At 37.0% G+C, this 21049-nt stretch overlaps 2 protein-coding genes across 6 annotated transcripts in view; both read right to left on the reverse strand.

Annotated features, from left to right (window-relative positions):
• The window catches only part of ptpru (protein tyrosine phosphatase, receptor type U), a 267582-nt gene extending 263802 nt beyond the window's left edge, over nucleotides 1–3780 (reverse strand). For all 4 annotated transcript variants that reach the window (XM_015385720.1, XM_015385719.1, XM_015385718.1 and 1 more), the window contains exon 1: nucleotides 3538–3780. In XM_015385720.1, coding sequence (XP_015241206.1) covers nucleotides 3538–3607 — 70 coding nt within the window. In that variant the 5' untranslated portion in view covers nucleotides 3608–3780. The remainder of the gene's footprint in view (nucleotides 1–3537) is intronic.
• Nucleotides 3781–11654: 7874 nt separating this feature from the next.
• The window catches only part of LOC107091658 (glucocorticoid modulatory element-binding protein 1-like), a 14085-nt gene continuing 4690 nt past the window's right edge, over nucleotides 11655–21049 (reverse strand). Inside the window, exons 5-10 of one of the 2 annotated variants that reach the window (XM_015385714.1) lie at nucleotides 20233–20336; nucleotides 18221–18405; nucleotides 15123–15260; nucleotides 12382–12489; nucleotides 12196–12288; nucleotides 11655–12085 (exon numbers count right to left, since the gene is read on the reverse strand). In XM_015385714.1, coding sequence (XP_015241200.1) covers nucleotides 11925–12085; nucleotides 12196–12288; nucleotides 12382–12489; nucleotides 15123–15260; nucleotides 18221–18405; nucleotides 20233–20336 — 789 coding nt within the window. In that variant the 3' untranslated portion in view covers nucleotides 11655–11924. Of the gene's footprint in view, nucleotides 12289–12381; nucleotides 12490–15122; nucleotides 15261–18220; nucleotides 18406–20232; nucleotides 20337–21049 lie in introns of both variants that reach the window. The other variant, XM_015385713.1, reaches the window with a different exon arrangement.

Consider the following 21049-nt stretch of genomic DNA (forward strand, 5'->3'; position numbering starts at 1 on the left):
CAGACTGAGATGCAGGCAGACAAGGTGGGGGGGAGAGAGACAAAAAGCCTCAACACCTGCCAACGGTGACTATTAATGGCTAATGGGAAGGCAATGGCTCTGACTGCGAGGCTCGCAAACGGAACACCAAACAGCATGTAAATATTTGTTGACAGACACTCAGACAAAGGGTTGAGTGGTGGAGCGTTACTGTTCCATTGAGCTCTTTTAATTACCTGTGTGTGTGATTTAATCCGTCATATGTTTCATCCCATTCCTCTTAATGATGTACTCCACTGATTTCCTCATATTACCGCTTCAGTTAGGCTTATAGAGAATCCTCGCTAATGAAATACAAGAACAGGCCTGAGTTTAACAACGGCATATGAGGTGGATCTTCATCCAAAGGTGTTGATCAGAGGCGTTGCATTGTTAAAGCATCCTGCGGTGCAAATGTAATGCCTTATTCCCATTGTTTCATCTCTGTGTTCTCTACTTGTTTTAGCTTTGGGATGTGTGCAAGAAAAACCAGCCCCAGATCATATCAGTGTTCTGGCTAAAGAGGCGACATTGAGCTCGGAGCAAATACCAGACTGAATTTAGTGGAAAGAGCCGAGGGTGAATACATGAATTTGAATGACAGTGAGAAGGTTTCCCATATGTTTATTTTCAGCCACTTTGTCCACCTCCCAGACTGATTTGAATCTTGAAAAGATTTTATCCAGCTGAAACACTAGATCAAAGACCAATACAGAAAAAGCCTGAAATGCCAGAGTTTAATCAATAACATGAAATGAAATGAATAAAAAGGAAAAAAATCCTCTCTCTCTCCCCACAACCCCAGGAAACCAGAGGCTGCTGACCAAGAGCCAGACCAAGAAATCAGCAATGAAGGCTTTCTCAGGGCTCTTCAGGAAAGCAGGGGGCCCAGAAGGTAGATGCCACAATTATAAGTTCATCATTATGTTGATGAAAACATACATTTAGATTCACTTTAAAGGTTTATTCATTACAAATTTCAAATAATTTAGGTTATTCTATTATTTTAGAAGATTTACCAATGACAGAATTACAAATACTGTGGAAAATATTCATAGTCTGTGAATGATGTTATAGCTTGATGTTAAGGGTGTATAATTTTTTTGTAGTCAAAAGTCCTTTTTCAGGCAGCTGACCAACAGTGCACAGCAAACTCATAGCAATATAGCGGTGTATTACTTTAACCTCCTTAAAAGGCCCCAGTCACCACAACTTTACAGATTTTTATATCTAACTCTCATTTCATTTCTTACAGTACTATATTTCTGTTTCTAACATAAAGCTAAAATAAACCTTATCATTATACTGATTTACCTAAACTGTCCAGCAGAAAACTTGCAACATATGTGTCGGTTTTGAAGCTCAGCTCTCATATAAATTGTCTCCCGTTTGGTAAAAGTTGCGCTGAGGCTTTTTCTCGTTTATTAATTTGTTTTCTTGTTTTGGTTGATTCTCTTGCGTCTCACTGGACAAAGAGTACAGATGGTCCTCTATTGCTTGTTTTCAAGTCCTCTGGCACCAACAACACATCTTTACATCCAGGTCAAATGTATAAGGCCGACAACTTTGTCCCCTTTCAGCTACACTGATCAAAAATGGTGACACAAAATGGCATCTCCCATTAGATGCTCTACTCCTATCTATTAATAATCTACTAATTCCAAAATATGAAAACACTTTCATTTTCGATATGATTTCATTAGACATTCGTAGAAAACATTTTTATTAAAGCAAACTCTGATTTTTGCTAGTGAAATGCCAAATTTATTACGCACTATCCCTTTAAGGCTCTTGCTTAAGGAAGCAGAAGGATAGCCTGAGGTAACCAGGTTCTGGTGTCTCTCCAGGCCACAAATGCTCTCTAACCACTAACAAATCACTCCACTTTGTGCGATTCATAAGAAACATTTCGGGGTTAAACTTTCATTAATGGTTCATTTACAGAAAGGTGGCACATATAATAACTGGGGGAGTGGCGGCCTAGTGGTTAGGGCATAGATCTGGGACTCCACAGACTGCACTCTGCGTCCCTGAGAATTCATTTCATTGCTCTGTACTTGTGACAGTGGTAATAACAATAAAAGCTGGGAAAAAATAACATATAGACTTCAATAGTGTGCTGGTTGGTGTATGACAGCCTTAACAGCAATTGGGACCACAAACTGAATCTAAAGGTCAGGATGGCTTACTGCCCTAAGTAGAATTTTGTTGGTGGGCAGCATGCAGTGGCACAAAGCAACTAAAATGGTGTTTTTAGTATTCGATTTAAACTCTCTAATTAGATAATAAAATAACAGCCTTTTCAGTCTTTTTATTCACTCTGGAGTAATTCAGAATAATCAAATATAAATCAAATATTCTACTTTTAAGAGATGCCTAAAACCTGATCAGAAAACACAAAACATTACATTTGACATATCAAATTTGAACTAAATTTCTACTTATATATCTATTCAGTTTTTTTATAAACACGATGATCTCCCTCATTTTTACATCATAGGAGTTAGTAAAATGTCGGCTGAACAAATCAGTAGATCCAGGGTTAATAAATATGTACATGTGAAATTAAAAATGCATAAATAATAAAATTAGTAGGGGGTAGAAGAAAAAAGGGAGTCCATGTTTTAGATCAGATCAAATGTATCACTATAGAAAACTGCATCAGAAAATGACTTTTACATGAGCTCACTCTACATGTATATGTAGCTCAAGCAGGTACATTTTTGTCTTTAATGGATCTGTCATATTGTGTAATAAAAAGCTACTGGTTTTTGCAAAAGGGAGGTGATGGGAGCATAAGGGAGGGGCTTGCACAGGGTGCAATAAATGCTGGAACCTCCACTGGTTCTATGTTATCTTGTTTTTCTTTTGTGATCACCTTTGGAGAAGGAAATGTGCAGCTTTGGGAAAGGATGGGATAAACTTCTCTACAGAAAAAGAAAGATTTTGGTTTATATAATCAATGACGATTCCTATGCAACAACCCACAGTGGGATGTCAAACTTTTATGGAGTCACTGAATCAACCATGCAACCTGATTCCAGCCTGGAAAGTCTTCAGCTTTTTAGTCTATGATTCAGGATGTGGGGGGATTTGAGAGACTTGCAAGTATTGACTCATATATTCTTCGCACTTAATACTTTCTCTCTCTCTCAGTTAGTTTAATTTTGCCCATGCAAATCAAATATTTTTAGTATCCCTGGGGAATTTACAGGGTGCAGGTCAGATAGATGCGGTGGATTGTTTTGCTTTGGGGAAAAATCTGCGCGCTCAGCCGCACGCATTTCTAAATAACTAACATTTCCCAGCTTTTATAAAGATGCACACATGTGATTAGGTTTAGTATAATAAATAAGTTTTATTCATACAAAACCCCATAGATAAAGGCAGGATGTTTTTTGGCACAAAGTTGTCATCTTTCACCAGACGCGCTCCGCTTCTCCTCTCTGGACTTTACGCATGTGAATAAAAATCAAATAAAAACTTCCCAGCTTCGCTTCAGATCTGCATCAGTCTTACCTGTTGGCCCCTCGATGCCATCAGCGTAGATCTGGACACTTAAAATGAGCAGAAAGGCGCAGGTGTTCATCGCGTAGATGTTTTAGTCCACTTTACATGGAAAGAACAGGTCATTTCATTCACTCCGTCAGGTCCAGGAAGGCGGCAGAGAGCAAAGCAGAGCCCATCTATTTCCCTCAGTTTTGTTTCTTAACTGAGTTTCCGAGACACTGGAGTGAGACAGGGCAGAGCTACTTCTGCAAACTGACGTCAGGGTAAACAGTTGAGGAGAGAAATTTGCTTTCCCAAGCCCACTTTCGCTCCCTACACTTCAACTTTTCCATTCAAAGCATGAGTCGGGCGCCTCCAAGTGGCCGGCCACTGAAATGACAGCTTCCCATTAGATTGGGGGCTAAATAAATCTTATTTGGTTCTGCTTCATTCAGGGGTGGGATTAAAAAAAAATATTTGTCTTTTTCTTTGGGAGCATGACTCTGGTCATTTTAGTTCTCCACTACATTTCAGCACATTTCTAAAGTATTCATATGTTTCTTCACATTATGTCATGTCACAACCATAATCGTTGATTGTTTTGTGAAGTGGAAGAAATATCAGTTTTTGCTAATATAAATCTCTTTGCAACAAAGCCTACCTATTGCAGATATAGCCACAAAACTAAGGGTTCTTTTTTCTCCCACAGTCAAATTTAGATGCAAAGTGTCTGTGAAGATCCCGTAAGGTTAATTTAAGTCTAGACTTTGACTGGGCCATTTAGACTAATAGATATATGATTTCAAAAAAAGAAAAGGAAGAAAATAAGCGCCCTTCAGATTTGCAGGCAGGACCCGGTTTCTAGATACACATCGAGAAGAGTTGCTTCTTGAGATCATATTCAGAAATTACACAAATTAGATGAAAGTATCAACCTTACAGTAAATGAAGTTCAGCTTTATTTACCACGTATAAGAAAATGTGTCTTTATTTTGTAATGTTGGTTAATAGAAAAAAGAAAAAAAAAACAAGGCCCAGGAGATACTAAACACTAAACGAAAAAGCCCATTAAGATCATAGATATTGGTCAATTGAGAAACGTTATTGTAGTTGGCTCTGGATGCTCTAAATCTCCTTCCAGTTGGGAGTAGATTCACCAAATGGGATTGTATGTGTGTGTATGTGTGTGTGTGTGTGTGTGGGGGGGGGGGGGGTTGACCTGGGTCACCCACAATTTGGTGATGGTGGTGAGCTTTTTGTTTGTTTTGTTTGCACATATCTCCCAGCATTCTTTGCTTAGGACCAATTATCTCATTAGCCATGCTGCTATTCTGGACAGTCTGTTTCTATCTTCCACTTCTAAATCAATTGCAAAAGACCAACAAGCACCAGGTCATCTGCATACTTATACAAATAGCAATATGGATTCACAAGTAGCAGCTCGCTGGGAAGAATAACAAAAAAAAAAAGACCAACACAGTAGAGGTCACACCTCCTTGGGGAGCTCCTGTATTTACAATAAGCATATCGGAGGAGATGTATCTTACTCTTTGAGGTAATGTAAGGCTGCACAACATATTGTTAACATATCTTATTTGCTATATCAGTGTATTTAGAATAATTATTGGTTAATTTATAATCAAGCAATTTGCATTTAACATGGTAATGTAACATCTAGCCAGTTGGATAGAGTCCAGGGAGAGCATCTGTTGCAATAAAAGCTAAAGCTTACCGACTTTTAAAAACATACATGAAAAGAATGGAAAGAGGAATTTAGGTGTAAAGTATTTATCAGAAATTATATCATCATCATAATATTCACACACTATTTCTGTTGTGAGGTTTTCTAATATCCTGCACTTCCATAATAAAGCGGCTTCATGCAGTTAAAGATATGATCAAATTCAGCCCCTAAAAACAGGAATAAAGAAAAAAATACATGTTGCATTATCATTATACCCCTGCTTTTAGACTGAGAATAAATGACCATTGAGAGTATTTAGTTTTTCCAAAACTGAAGCCCCAATATGCATTTGGTAATGTTTAACATACAACACAAACCTCACAGTAGTACTCAATATAAGATCTAACAACACGCAGCAGAAATTTAGTGATCATTGGAGGTTCTATGTTTTATGTAGGAGTATCTGAATAAAGGGGCTTCAATACAATTGCATTCCATGTTTGTTGAGATTTTTAGTTGTAAAACCTTCAGTATGCTTGCACTCTCTGTTGGTAAACCACAAAAAGCCAATGAAGCTGTTCTGTCTCCAACTGTGGAAAATGTGAATCAGTGTGAATGCCTTAGACAGTAAAGGCCCGACATCTGAGATAAATTCAGATCAAATAAAGCAGAAAAGGTGGCTGAAATGTTCAGTTAGCAGTAACAGCAGGTTTCTATGTACTTGTGATTTCCGACAACTGCAGGACAGTGACGGCAAACAGCAGCATTTTTAAATGAACTACAGCTGGAGTCCTGCCTAAAATCTTCCCATTAGAATTATTTTCAATTAGACACCTTTCCCTGTAGAAATAGCAATGACAAACAATGTGTTTTTCATCATTTATATCACATTGATTTAATGATTATTAATTGTATAGTGACAGATTCATTTACATTTTCTCAATTTTTTTTTTTTTTTTTTTTGTAGAGATGTCAGACAAGTCATACCAGACTGGGTAGCAAAACATGTCCTGTCCTGTCATTTGGTTAATGCTGCAACCCTAACTTATAATAATAACAGCAAAACCCATGCTGTCTATTGCAGGATCATTACACCAAGGCTCTGGGTGACATTTTTAGCCATAAATATTAACATGTGGCTGACACCGAGGCATTTTGTACAATATTTCATAATGTCAGTCTTTATAATAACCTCATTATAATAACATGGATTAGGTTTTTTTTTTTTACCTTAACAGAGCTTGTTAAAAATTGTATACATTTAAATAATAAAAAATTTGTACTGAATATTGTAAAGTCCAAAAAGTCAAATTTTTTTTAATATCCTTTATTTATGTTTAGTTTACAGCCAGAATGAGTTTTATATTCTCTCAGATATGGCAAGTATACATACCTTTGCAACTTCCAATGACAGCTGCAAGGCATATTTCTCCATAAATTAGGAGGGTTGACATGTTGCGGGTATTAAATTTGCATTTGATGGGGTTACTTTTCTCCATCTCTACCAACAGCTGTTTGTGTTATTAAGTCCTTGAAATGTTGGACTGCAGAAATCACTTTTGGATCTAATGGAATGTGCACAAACCAAATGCAAACATATGGCACAAATGTAATAATTATTTCAAAGTGCGTGATCTGACACATCTTTGCAAGCTTGTCTGGTGTGTCATTGGCTTGTTGCGCAAATTGTGTATGAGAATGGACAGTGGTGTTGTGATGCATGTAATCAAGAAAATATAGTGCATTTGAGATTTTAACAAAGGTCTTCATATCAATATCAAGTTATCTGTTTTTTCTAGTAAATTAATAACTCATTTATTAGTATAACCTCTTCTATATTAACAATGAAAACAAAAGTGCTTGACAAATACAATAAATAACAAACACACACAAATAGAAAACAAAAACATAAAATTTGGTTAGAAACAAGGTAGATGAAATAATAACAAGTAAGGAGTAATAATAATCTGTGAACTTTGAACTTTGATTGGATAAGACCAAGTTCATGTATAGATGCAAAGCTAATTCCAAAGCTGTGGTACAACCACAAAAAAAGCTCAGTCAGCCCCAACGTTTTTACTTTTCCTTGAAACTGTGACCTTGTTTTTGATCTTGAAGTGTTTTGCATAAATAAAAGTCTCTAAATTGATTTTATTCAGTCAGAAAATGGAAATGATTTTTAAAAATGACCAATGATTAGTTTGATTTGAACTTGTTATAAGCAGAGAGTGAATTTGCTTTAATGGAATCTTAGTTGGAAACCTAAATATAAAACTATTTCTGCATGCAGAAAACTATCTAAAATCTTTTATTGGTTGTTTACAGTTTACATTATTTTCTGCAAAATAGTCTAAATAATGTTACAGAAAATAACAACAGAATTTTTTTTTTATTATTATTATTTGTCTATTTCTGATTGGATGATCAAGTCCCCATTAGGACTCTCTTCCCCACAGCTGATACAGATGCAGCTATTAGTTCATAACCTCAGAGTAAGAAATCCTATCCAGCCCATTCATACTTCGCTCTAATGTCCCTCTTGATTTCCAGTGATGATAGCTAATTATTGTTGTTTTGATCTAGGACTATATAAAGTTTCAGCAAAGTTTTTTTTTCCTTTTTCACTGACTTTGTTCTTTGTGTATGTCTCAGTTTCAAATGTGAAGTGAGTCAACCTTCAGACATACAACAAACTGAACCAGAACAAAGAGTCTTCCTGTCTGAGTGACCTTTCCAGCTGCGCAAACTGTTCTTGTGTCAAGATCTCCCCTTAAACTGAACTGAACTGAACACAACCCTGGTGTAATCAGGTGCTGAGACAAAAGCTTACTTTTGATAGAAGTTCAAACCTAAACGAGCTGGGATTATATTTCCATCCTAAATTCTTACTTAAATAATGATTTCATTTGTTAAGAGAGATTGTCTATTAAATAAACCTAATCCAAGTGAACCAAAACAACCATTGGTGTTTCATACGGAGGATGAATCCTGAATATTTGTAAATCAATGAAAGTGAAAGCCTGAAGTACTTCAAATGTTGTTCTACATCTTTTTATGGCCTCTTGATGAATTTTGGAAGAGCACCTTTGATCCATGACAGCTGATTAATTAAACGTCTATAACGTTTTTCTCAAATGATGTTGAATTTCTTTTCCTAGGCGCCTGATGTATTTATCTCTGAGATGTATTATCTTGCTATATCTAGCCAGATGGTTTCTATTTCAGTGACTTCTGGATTTAATAGGTCTATTAGAAATGAGAGCTGGGTGTGGCGAGTAAAACAAATAAAAAAAAATGGGATTAATGAAAAGTAAATGCAAATGTAACAAAATGGGCAATTGTCCAGGTTGGTTTTTGAACGCTTTCTGTTCTGTTCCCGTTAAATCTCTAAAATCCTGACTAAAAATGTTTGTTGATTTGAAACGTCTAAGTGACATGATAGCAAAATTAGTAAAAAACAAAATGTTAAGGGTAAAACATTTTCTCTAAGCTCTCCATGCTAACTTATTGCAAAAAACAAAATGACCATCAGAGCCACTTCTCCTTGGGATAACGCATTTAACTGTGACTCAGTTAAACTGGCTATACATCTTTTAATTAGCTGCAATGTGTGGACATTACAGCTGAAAATTAAATTAAAGGTGTTCACCATTAATTGACTCTAATATTGTAAGACCTGAATTAACAAACCATCGCACTCAGAGTAATTTGATTAATGGAAAGAGAACAACACAATGTCAAGTAAAAACCTGTTATTACACCTGCTTTACATGTGACAGACACGCATTTAAAGGACATTTATTAAAACAAAAGAAGTGTTTTGACCGGAATGCATTTTGCTGCAACGTATTTTAATGTGCAGTAATGTGATGTTGCAAAACACTGCTAAATTCAAACGGCAGGACAGGTGTCAGCAGAGATGCGCCGTGATGATAGTCATTTTATCAGACGCTTTATCGACTGCCACTCATAACCCCGGACAAACACCTACATCTGGACAGGCTGTGCCACATGCCAATGTGTAATAACATATCATCACAGTTCTGAGAGAAGTTGTCAATTTCAACACCATCAGTGTCTATCTCGCAGCCTGGGCATGCAGAGCTGCGCTGAACAAAAACAGGAAAACAGCACTGGAAAAAAAAAGGAGGGGGGGGTATAGTTATATGGAAAAAAGCGTCTCCTTAGGCAACATGACATCTGCGTTAGTAGGGTTAGTGGAGGTACAAATAAGGTGTAAATTATGGATCAGAAAGGGTAATTTATTTGAGCTAAATTACACTGTAGCTTATGTCTTAGGAGGGGGTGTATTTAAATCAGAGAAAAGAAGTGGAAGTGAAGTAAAGTCAAAGCTTTTAAAATAAAAAGAACAGTATAGTACAAATAAAATTGACCTGCATGTATTATTCATTGTTTACCTGCCTTTAGCTCTTTTGCTGTGTGGGCTGTCAATAAGTCCATCAGCATTTGCAACACTCATCAGCTGCCTGACGATAAAAGAATCAATAGCCGGAGGCGTGTGAAGTTAGCTCCTTAAAAAAACTCTAACACTACATTTGATTCCGATTCAAAATATGATCATTATCCGATGAGATCATTCTAGGTGTAATTGGTCTTTTTGAAAGCCAGTTTTTATCTTTATTTGGATTTTATTATTTTGTTATAACTAACAACTGGAAACTAAACACACACTAAAGCAGGGAGGTATAGACTACATGCAAAAGATGTGATAAAGCCTTTTCTTCAGGGAATCTCGGATGCACATTAACTGATTTGATCTAAAGTTCAAAATTATTTGTAAAGCGATAAATAACAACACAAGTGAATCCTTAAATTTTTACTTTAAAGTATGATTTATTTAAAAATTAAAAACCTATAAAATATGATTTATTCAATAGACATTAAAATAAATCAACCTCTATTATATTGTGAGTACCTGTATCTAATGTACATTTAAGTAATCAAAGAGTCATTAGGTAATGACATACTTGTATTATTTTGTAATTTATTTATGTTACCCATCAGTCTCAAAGATTAGTGTAAGAAGGGCTACCACTGTTTTAGTCAATATAACCTGTGTGGTAAAACCAATATTCAAACCCATGATTTCACTCTGCACGTACCACAAAGAATAAATGATGAAAATACACCCCATAGTTTGACAAAAATATTTAAAACAAGAAATCTTTGTTTAATTCATGTATTTAAAAAATATCCATCCATCCAAAAATATCTTTTCTTTTATTTTTATTATTTATTTACTTTTCATGTTATTTAATATTTAATTTATTGATTAAGTGGTACTTTTAGCCCTCAATAAACACCAAGTCAGTCTTTGGATTTAAGATTTCCTCCAATTCAAATAGTGCAAACATTTGCAGCAAATTTACAACACAAACAAAATTGGTTTTTAAATTACATATATAAAAAGTATACAGTGTTCTCTGTAAACTAACCATTTAGTAATATTTGGTTTATGACAAAAGAAGAGAAAAGAGTGGTAGTGTTACAACAGACAAGTAATATTTTTAGCAGTCTCAGTTAACTACTTGAAAACAGCATGGTACTCCCCACCCACCAACCAACCAAACACCTAATCCTTACAATAATAAATGTCCATTATAATGCTTAACATAGCTTTATTTCAAAACACTAATTGCATTTTCTTAGTGTCTTCTTTTTCTGGTAGACAACCCTCCGATTATGCTTCTGTTTTGGGATCCCCTTATAGATGGCTAATAAATAGGGTATAGAAAATTATGAATTAATGTATTATAGCTCATCAATGAGTGTATTATGCAATCACCATATGATGCGTGCCAAAAATTATGCTTAAAAATGGTATAAAAATAGTTTAGTCTGAAACAGTAAACCTAAGTACTTCTTAGTCATCTATAGGTGAAACGTTCTAAAATTGTTGTTTTTCTATCCTCAGAAAGCACAGCTGGTTAGCTGATTACACTCTTCCAAAACCCCCAGTTGGCCACCACTTATTCCGGCTAGGTTCTGTCACATGTTTCTTCCTGTTTATAGAGAATGGGTCTGCTCCATTGTCACCGACTTGCTTGCTAATGATAAGGGATTACTGCAAAATTGTGAACAGTGCAAAACAGGGAGTGCAATGCAACTAAAAGCACTATTTAACTTGTTACCAACAGTGCTTAAAATAATAAAGTGAATTAGTAGTACTGCATTACACTTTGGACTAAATAAGTCAATGTGAAAGGATCTTCAGTAGAATATAGGGTTAGATTCTTTGTATGTTTTATAGATCATTTAAGATTCACTGGACCCTAAGTTATTTGTCGAGTAAAATTACCGTAGTTGAAATTATGCTTGATGTGAATTCGAGCAAATAAAAATGAATAGACTTGAATGGAAAAACAATATATCAGGGTAAAAGCAATGCACATTATAGATCAGACAGCCAATACATTTTTATTACTTAATTTTTTAGCTGGGAAGGTTAGAACCTCCGGTAAGACACTCTTCTGGATATTTTTTAGGGAATTTTTAGACCTTCTGTGCAGACTGATTTGCATACCTACCATACATCTAAAGATGCTAACAGCCAGAATACCTCCTAATCAGGGAAGTTTGTTTCACATCATAAAAGCAGAGTGTGGAGTCTTTGCTGCAGCTCTTTATTCAGTCTCTTCATTTCCTCTCAGTAAGGGCTGCTAGAATCTACTTAAGCTTCTCAGTGTCATGTGAGCTTTTCGCCTCCTCATATCTAGTCAGACCATCTCAAACAAGAAGCTCCGTTTTCTGTTTCGTCCCTTTGTTCTTTCCAGAGGTATCTTTTTTCTTGTTGCCACTTTGGCTCACTCCGTCTGTCCTGCCGGCTCCAAGAAGGTGACTCTGGCCAGCGGGGGCAGAGAAATGGCTGCAGACCTGAGCGTGAGATGAAGCAGATAAGCCAGTAAAAGGAAGGGGATAGATCACTGTATTCGTCCTTTCATTCGACAGCAGGTTGTGCACGCATCTTTTCTGCTGGCTCTGACCGTGAGGTCGGAGGTGTTTCAAGGATGAAATTTTATAAGATCTTCTTTGATTGCAGCTCTGCTTCTGGTGTTCCTCTGAGACTTCTTCCAGCACTATATAAAACAAGATAACAGTTAGTACAATCCACTGGGGGCATCAATGTGTGAGCTGTGTATTGGATCTGGCAGCGTTCCCACCGTACACACCGTGATGGATGTTACTCTCTTGGTTCTGGGTGCACCTGAGGGCCAGAGCTTGTTTCACGGAGTCCAGAAGCCCAAACATTTCACACAGGGAGTTAAGTATAAGAGCATCTAACAAAACAAAACAGTAAGAAAAAATAATGAAGAGTAATCTTTTTTTTTATTGTACACAATCGTCTAAGATGAACAATTTATTCACCAATCAATTATTTTAACAATGATGAGCTAACTTTTTTTAAGCAGACCTTTCTATTCCTATAATGGCCTAAAAATTATAATGACTGCAAAATTATTCATCCCCACTGAACCTTTTTATTCTTTATTTTGTCATACTGGAATTGCAAATCTTTTTGTTTTTTTATTGGGATTTTTACGGGTAACAACATTTTGAAACCACATGAAAATGAAACATAGATTTCCAGTGTTTGCTTTATGCTGCAATTACAGCTGCAGGTCTGTCTGGCTGAAGATTTTTTTCATAGTCAGACTGGAACAAAAAGGAAGCAAGAACAATAGTTTTTCCAGCCACAGATTGAAAATTGTCTTGATACTGGACTTTAATTAGGCCAATCCAGTTAAAACTGTTAAACTAAATCTTTATTGTAGCTTCTAGTCATTAAGTTTACCATCATTATTCTGATTAAAGATGAACCTCTGCTTCTCTAAAATGTTTTCCTGTTCTTTTACCTCTATCAGTCTTCTCATCATTTATAACCGTCTTCTCTGTCCCCCCACATAAAAGCATCTCCGACAGCATAATCCTGCCACCATCTTTCATTGTGGGGCATTTGGGAAGTTCTTAAAGTTGATGCGGAGATATAGTTTATTGACAAACATAAAAAAGTAACAGTTCAGTTTCTTTATTCAACTACAGCATCTCTTTCCACATGTTAACCATTTTCCTACAACGCTAACAGAGCTTCTCGTGGCTTTCCATTAACAATGGTTTTCTTCTTGCCTTGCCACCGATCCAGAGTTTTAAACCTTCAACAAGAGAATCTTCTACCAGAGCTCTAAACCTCTGAAACCGATCCATTCGGACCGAGTTTGGATCAGTTAACCGTGCCAAGCTCAGTTCCTCACCTTCAGTACAACTTAATTCAACACTACAGGTCAAAATGCTGCAATTCATAATAATGTTTTTTTTAATAATTGAACTTTATTGATCTCACATTGGAGAAATTTACCTCTGCATTTAACGCATCCCCTTTGAGAGCACTGGGCTGCCATTGTGCGGTGCCCAGGGAGAAGTGTGGGGTTAAGAGTCTTGCTCAAAGTCCCAGAGTTGCAGGCTGTGGGAGTGGGGCTTAAACTCAGAGCCTCGGGATTCCAAGCCCTAACCACTAGGCCAGTACTACCCAATCCAAGAAAATCTACTAACATGCTTGCAGATCGATTCATAACCACGCAGACTACTCCTCTTTTTACATTTAGAAGACAAACAGTGTGCACACACAAATATGCTAAGCTTATTTTTACATAACTGAAATAATTTAATTTATTATAGTTGATTTTGAATTCTTACCTTTAATGCTTATTAGATTGTTGGCTGGAATATTGAACATCTGAATGCTAAACTTTTACTCAGATGAACTATAATACAATCCATTGTGATTTGTGATCAGTACACGGTGGAATGAAACCTCCCCAATAACTGCTGGAGAGGATGAAATGTTGCTGATGTCCATTGATTCCGTATTAATCCAGTTCACACATTCATCAACCTTGACAGGAGCGGCAGGCCCATGCGATTAAAGGACTTGTGAAAAAGCTTTTTCAACTGTTGCACTGGATATAGGGAGGGTGAGGAGTTTAAATACACCAAGCACAAAATCCTGAAAGCAGTGGTTTCCTCCAGCATCTATAAAAGATTCATCTTCCAACAGAACGCATCGATAATCAGCGAGAGGTTTATCACACCAGATCCACCTGATGCTAAAACTAGCACAATTAGTGGCACCGCCGCACAAGTTCTTTGTTGTAAACACTGTTGCAGATGATATTAGCTAATCAGTGATGGAGAAAGGTCAGGGAGGCTTTTCTATGAACCAGTAATGATGAATGACTGGTGGACAGTCTGGTGGAAACTCAAAAACCGCCAATCTGACTCTGAATCAGCCCAAATTATCTCCATCCGCCCAAAGCAATTTTTACCCTCAAAATCAAAATGAAAGCCGCCCCATCTGGCAACACTGGCGCCAAGCCCTACTGTTGAACTAGTACTAGATTTAGTGCGGTTCGGTTGTGTCCATTTACACTCAACAGTTATCTTGGTTACCGTATTCACACCGCTCTCGGCACGGTTTCAAAATGGTAGTGTAAATGGGGTATATGTCTCCACAGCTCCTCCAGAGTTACCATCAGCTTCTTGCCTCTGATGCTCTACTTGTCTGTATGAGCGGACCCTTATGTCTGATTATGTTTGGGGCTGGGCTTTGATGGATGGTGACGGATGATTAGTGTCCAATAAAGCGTTAAAAGCTTAATACATTGTTTTTAACCTACCCTTGCTCCCATTTTTTTCTACAGCCTTGCCTTTGACTTATTCAATTCAATTTCAATTCACTTTATTTATATAGCACCAATTCACAACACATGTCATCTCAAGGCACTTTACAGTTCAACCAGATCATACAGTCAAATTGATTCAAAGTTTTCTATCACTTATCTGCTGTGTTTTCTATGTAGATACAATGTGACAAAAATTTTATATATTAATCTTTTCACACTCTTGAGGAACTTACCTGTCTCCTGCAGGCTATCCTTCTCACTGCGAAGCTCCACACCTTTAAGAGCGGTCACCAGTTTGGAGTAGAGACCAGACAGTACGTCGCCAATCAGCCCAGATTCTGCTACGCCTCGCCAAAGACTCATCACTTCGTCTAGAGAGGATCAGTTACAGGATGTATATGAGAGTTTTGTTGGTTTTTTTTCTCCATTAGAAGGTTTAAAAGTGGGAACAGAGAGATGAGATAAAGCCATAAATGCACCGGAATAGATTTGATATAGATGAGGATATGAATTCCAGTGTGGGTTGCCAAAAAACAACTGTAAAGAAATATGGTAAAGATTAATGTTATCTGTGAAAAATATGCTGTGAAGGAGAAAGAAGGGGACATCTGGGTCTGAGATTTCAAGTAAAAACATATGAAAAGATAGAGCTTGATGTCATAGATGGATGAAACCATTTAAAAAGAAGTGGAGGAGAGAGGCTGTTAGATAGGCGACAGATGTTAAGAGGAAAGAGGAGGAAATGGGTTAGGATAGAGAAGCTCTGGGAAGACAGAAAGGAGGGCAGGACGGATTTGAAGGGGAATGAAATATAACTTGAATTTGGCACAAAACTGATACAACCAGGAGATACGTTGAAGAGAAGAGGTGCAAAGCATGTGAGATGTGTTATCTAAGAGGAAATGAATGTATGCCCACTGATGTTTGCTTAAACTTCTGTCACGGTGGTAAAATATTTGAAAGTGTTCCAGTTCCCATTTACATTTCTAAGTTTGTTTAATTTATTTCTTCATGAGGGGAATATAAACTAGAGTGAAGCACATTTCAGGAGATTTGAAGAAGAGAGCAAGAGGCTGATTAGCTTGCTGAGAGTTATCTACTTGAAACTCAGTGACAAGCAAGACTGCATCTAGAGCGAGGTGCTTCAACCTGCCTTTCAGGGCATCATCATCATGGTCGTTGTCGGGTTGTTTTACTGACTTAGCTCCACCTGGAACAGTGCCTCATTAGGTCACCTTTAAAAGTCTTTCAATCAAAGCTGCTGCTATCGCAAGTAAAAAGGCCAGAGCTGGAAATGTCAGCTGCTGTTGGCGGCTTTATAAATGGACATGACTGTTTCCCTGACTGTGGTCAGCAACTTTTTAAGGGCAAGTCGTCAGAATCGTCCCACAACTGCCGATTCAGAGGTTCGCTGGCTGGCTGGGTTAGGGAGGTCAAACCTTTTGTGGTTGCCCGAAGCTAGACCAGAGCAATCGGTAGACAAAAGTTTTGTCAATCTTTATAACTAGTTGTCCTGTAACAGATCTCTTTTCTTGAAAAATTATCTTTTTGGAATAGTGGGGAAAAAAACTTCATTTTTACAAAATTAGAAATAAGGCACCTTCCAGAATTATTGGTCAAATTTGCATAAAAGCCTTTAAATGATGTTTTTTATAAACACTTGATCATCACAGGATGCTGCTACAGTTCTCTAATAGTGATCAAAATGAAGTGATGGCCTAGTGGGTTAGAGCAGTGCGCTTGTGCTCTGAGAAGATTGCAAGTACCCGGTTTGATCCCCACAGCCTCCACTCTGGGTCCCTGAGCAAGACCCTTAACCCCACACTGCTCCCCAGGCGCCCCATGATCGCAGGCCACTGCTCCCCAAGGGGATGGATTAAATGCAGAGGTAAATGTCTGCAGTGTGAGATAAATAAAGTTAAATTATTATTATTATTGTCAGATTAAACCTGGACTTGAACTAGGCCACCCAAACTGTTTAATGCTGTACAGAAGTGGACTTGCTGTTGTGTTTTGGATCATTGTACTCTGTTATAATCCAAGTGCACCTTAGCTTAAGATCTGAGATGCACTGCTTGCTGGACTTTCTCCTTTCCTAGTGGAAGCAGAATGATTCAACCAATAATGCAAAGTCGTCTGGGTCACTGAGCACGGCCTACACCATATTCAACTCCTGATCCGATTATATGCTTTTTCTGAAATGCTGTATAAGCTTTATACAACAGTTTAACAGCATTCACATTCTATAAACAGTTCAACATTTGTCTCATCAGTCCTATTTTCTGAATGGTCTTAAGGATTATCAAGGACTTTCTGTTTTGCTTTGCTTTTTTAGCAAATCTGTGACTTGCTCAGAAGTGAGTTGGGACCTGAAATGCTCCCATAGCTCCCATTACCCTGCTCCTTGTTTTAATGTTAAACAATAAACGGTGCATTCCGCTGAGGCAGGTAAGGCCTGTAGTGAATTAGATGTTTTTTTAGGTTGTTATGTGACCTCTAGGAGTGATTTGGTATAAGTTAATTGCTCCGAGGAATTTTAAGCATGATGCGTCTTGTCTCTATTTGGGGATAATGTTTCTCACTGTGGGTTGTTTAGATCCTAAAAACATAAGAAACCAAAACTTTTTAATAATAAACCTCACTGACTTTTTCTCATCTCTTTCTAACTTCTTCCAGCTATGGCAGCTTGTGTTGCTCTCTGATAACTTGGATCCTGCTTCATGTTTTCAGACAGGTTCAATTTCAATGATTTTCTGAATAAAATTAACCTCCCAAAGATAGTGTCAATTACCTTTTAAATTATGCATGTTTTTCGTTATATTTTATCAGTAGAAGTAATGATAACACCTATAATCTGCACCAAAATACACTGAACCAGAGAATAAAAAGAGCATATGGCGTTATTGAGGCCAGCAGGTGAAAACCAAGGGACTAAATGAACATAAACATTGGATTAACACACATAATTTAATCTTTTATTTACAGAGTTTGTCAGTCCTCTTCATCTTAGAAGGATCCCCATTGATTTCTGTTGAGCTTACATGTTGTGTTGAACCATTTCTTTGCTTTGTTGCTGCAATAAACATTTTCTCCAAATTCTCCTCTACAATATCTGCATCACCCGTTTCTCCTTAAATGGGAACATGGGATATATATCTAGTTATTATAGATCTACATATATCATGTTTATGCAGAATTAATTTTTTTTTTGCCTTAAAAAACCTTTAAAGGTTTCAAACTTTTTTGCATAATTTTTCAAACCTTTAGCAGTAGGTTAAGCATATGTGGCTGCTATAAAAACTGCAAACTTTAAATGCCAACTGTAATCTACCTGTCACAGCAGGCAGCTGTCCTCCAACAGGCTCGAGAGCCGAACACAACAAGCTCGGTTCCACCAAGGTCCCTGGAGAGGGCCGCGTGCTGTTCATCAGCACATCAAACTTGGTGCTGCGGCAGGTGTTGCTGCACATGGACTTATGCTGGTAGAAATCTATCTGGCCAGAGTCCATCATTTTCCTGCAAACGGAAAACAGGCGGGTTACAAAAATATGTTTGAGAAAACACATTTTTTTAGCTTTTCCAGTTGCATGAGGGACTTTTGGTCTCACTATTTTGTTTGATGCAAAAGCTTGTCGGTCAGGTCTCTGGGGGAATGAAGATGAAAAGAGCTGATACCGCCTGTTGGGTTTTACGTGTTGCCTCCCAGCAACACCAACAGCAAGTGCAAACACGATAAAAAGGTGAGAAGTGCCGCTTGAAGGCTTATATGTTAGCCATTTGATCCTGCTATCATCACACTTCTGATTACCCACCACCCCTGGAATGTAGATAGACACTGAGACAGAGACGTGCAGATGGATCTTACATAAAAAGATCCTGTAGTGCTTTCTGACGACCTGAATGGTGAACTTATTCAAACCTCTTTGAAATTCTTTACATTGTGTCTCAATTCAACCACAGACTTGTTGGGTTTTTATGTGATAAAGCTACACAAAGTAGCAAGGATATGTTTAATGTTAATTAAATATCGTTTGTAATTAAAAACTATGTAACTGACAAAGTGATCCTGTGGGTGTGTGTGTGTGTATATAACTCCTAAAGTCAATACTGTGTGGGAATATTGTCTTATCAGTCGCTTTCCCTAGATTTAAAGCCATAAATTCACTAAATGATGCTCTAGATAGGGGCGTGTAGTGAAGAAATATAAATACATAATCAATTCCTTATGAATATGCTTTTATGTTTTTCTTTTCTTTTAAAGGTCATAGCTACAACTTTTTCATCAAAACAATCAATAAAAAAATAAATCCACAGAGAGACTGTAAAAAAGAAGAAATGTAAAAATATATATATATATGTATTTTATACATGTATCCATCAGTTAACTTAAAAGTTTGCTAACTAACAGGGTAGCATCGCCACCTGGAGGAATTAAATTTGTGGCTATCTCCTTTAAGGATGATTTAAAATTAAGGTGTTGCACTTCAGTTATTTTAGGATTAGGTAACAGTTTTTTCTCTTTCGCCCCCTTCAAATATTAAAGAACTGGCTATTATCCTGATGTTTGCGTTTCATTCTTTTATTTTGTGTCCCTATGATAAACCTCCGGCCCCATCCTGGCCTTCCTGTTAAATTTGGTCTAGAACCACACATTGCAAAATAGCCCAGTTTGAGTTCAGACTGGTTGGAAACTGAAAAAAGAAATTCACATTACAAACTTTTACTTGCATTTAGGACTAAACTTGACTAGACTATTTCATATAATGAATATTCTTTGATATAAACTATTGCATCCTAGCTTTGGCTTTTTAGTGTCATTGTCCTGCTGGAAAGTGAACCTCTGTACCATTCTTACATTTTTTCGTAGCCTCTTAGCTAATGTAAACCAGCTTCCCTTTCCATACGGAAGCAAAACGTTCCCACAGCTTGATGTTGCCGTCTGCATGTGTCAAAGTGGGAATGTCGCCATACCAAGGCCAGATTTGTGGAGTTTAAACCTAATAGTTGTCCTGGGATCAAATTACACTCAAACCGATCAGTTACTAACTCACTTTTGAAGGCAACCAATTGAAACAGATTTTATTGAAGGGTGTCAGAGTAAAATGGGGGCTAAATATACAATATACAACAAAATCCTTTAGATTTACTCCTATTGCTTTTGCTAGTCTATAATAGTAAAGATTAAAAGAACACATTTAGAAAGTAGGGGTGTGAATACTTTTAAAAGCATTACACAAGACACTGATGTGCATTTAACTATTAAACATGGCAGTCACCACAAGAAGGACAAAATAATGAGGTTAAGAGGAAGACAGATGTTTCTTTAATGTTTCATAAGCTTACCTGAGCATAACCCCTCCCACTCTGATGGCTCTCTTCCAATCCTTCAGAGTGGCTTTTCCTGCCAAGTCTACAAATTGCTTGGGACTAATGAGTTGGTCATTGAACTGTAAAAAGCAAGAGCGAGCAATTTATGCCATGTAAACAGTAAAACAGGCTGTTAACCCATGTAGTGATTATCTCACCAGAATAATTTATGGTTAAACCAACCATACAAGAAATATAAAACTTAACACATCACCACAAATGTGTTAGGATACACCCTGAAAATAAACAGACTAAAGGTGAGAAGAGCAAATAGAAGTATAGGATCCCTGTAAACGGAGGATACTTATTCATCCGTTTTGTTTTGTGAAAAAAAAAAAAAGCAAAATCACAGATTCGACACACATGAGCCATCTGAACATTGGCTGAACAAAAGTTCTTTAAAAAATTTGAACTGAAGAAAATCTTCAATGAAAAAATATTTCCAAACACAACATCCTTCAGCTGGAACAATAGGGAAAAATGTCTACAAATCTTTTAAAGTGGGAATTTAACCAAGTGTGCTGGAAGCCTAAAAGCTGGCAGAGGTACAAACTGAAAAGGGTTAGTAAGAAAAAAAAGGTGGACTAAAGTTCAAAACACAAAGAGACAGGGAACCGAGAGCCATATGGCTTGAAAATTGAAAAATAATGAAGTTGGAGAAAATTGGATATAGAAAAAGAAAAGTCAAGCCTTGAAGATTTCTGTTACAAACACAGAGGAAATCGAAAAAGAAACAGCAAAAGTTTGATGTCTGTATAAAAGTAGTATTTCGTAATAAATAATATTATAATTA

Source organism: Cyprinodon variegatus, unplaced genomic scaffold (genome assembly GCF_000732505.1).
Source record: "Cyprinodon variegatus isolate N-32 unplaced genomic scaffold, C_variegatus-1.0 Scaffold346, whole genome shotgun sequence".
Classification (NCBI taxonomy): domain Eukaryota; kingdom Metazoa; phylum Chordata; class Actinopteri; order Cyprinodontiformes; family Cyprinodontidae; genus Cyprinodon; species Cyprinodon variegatus.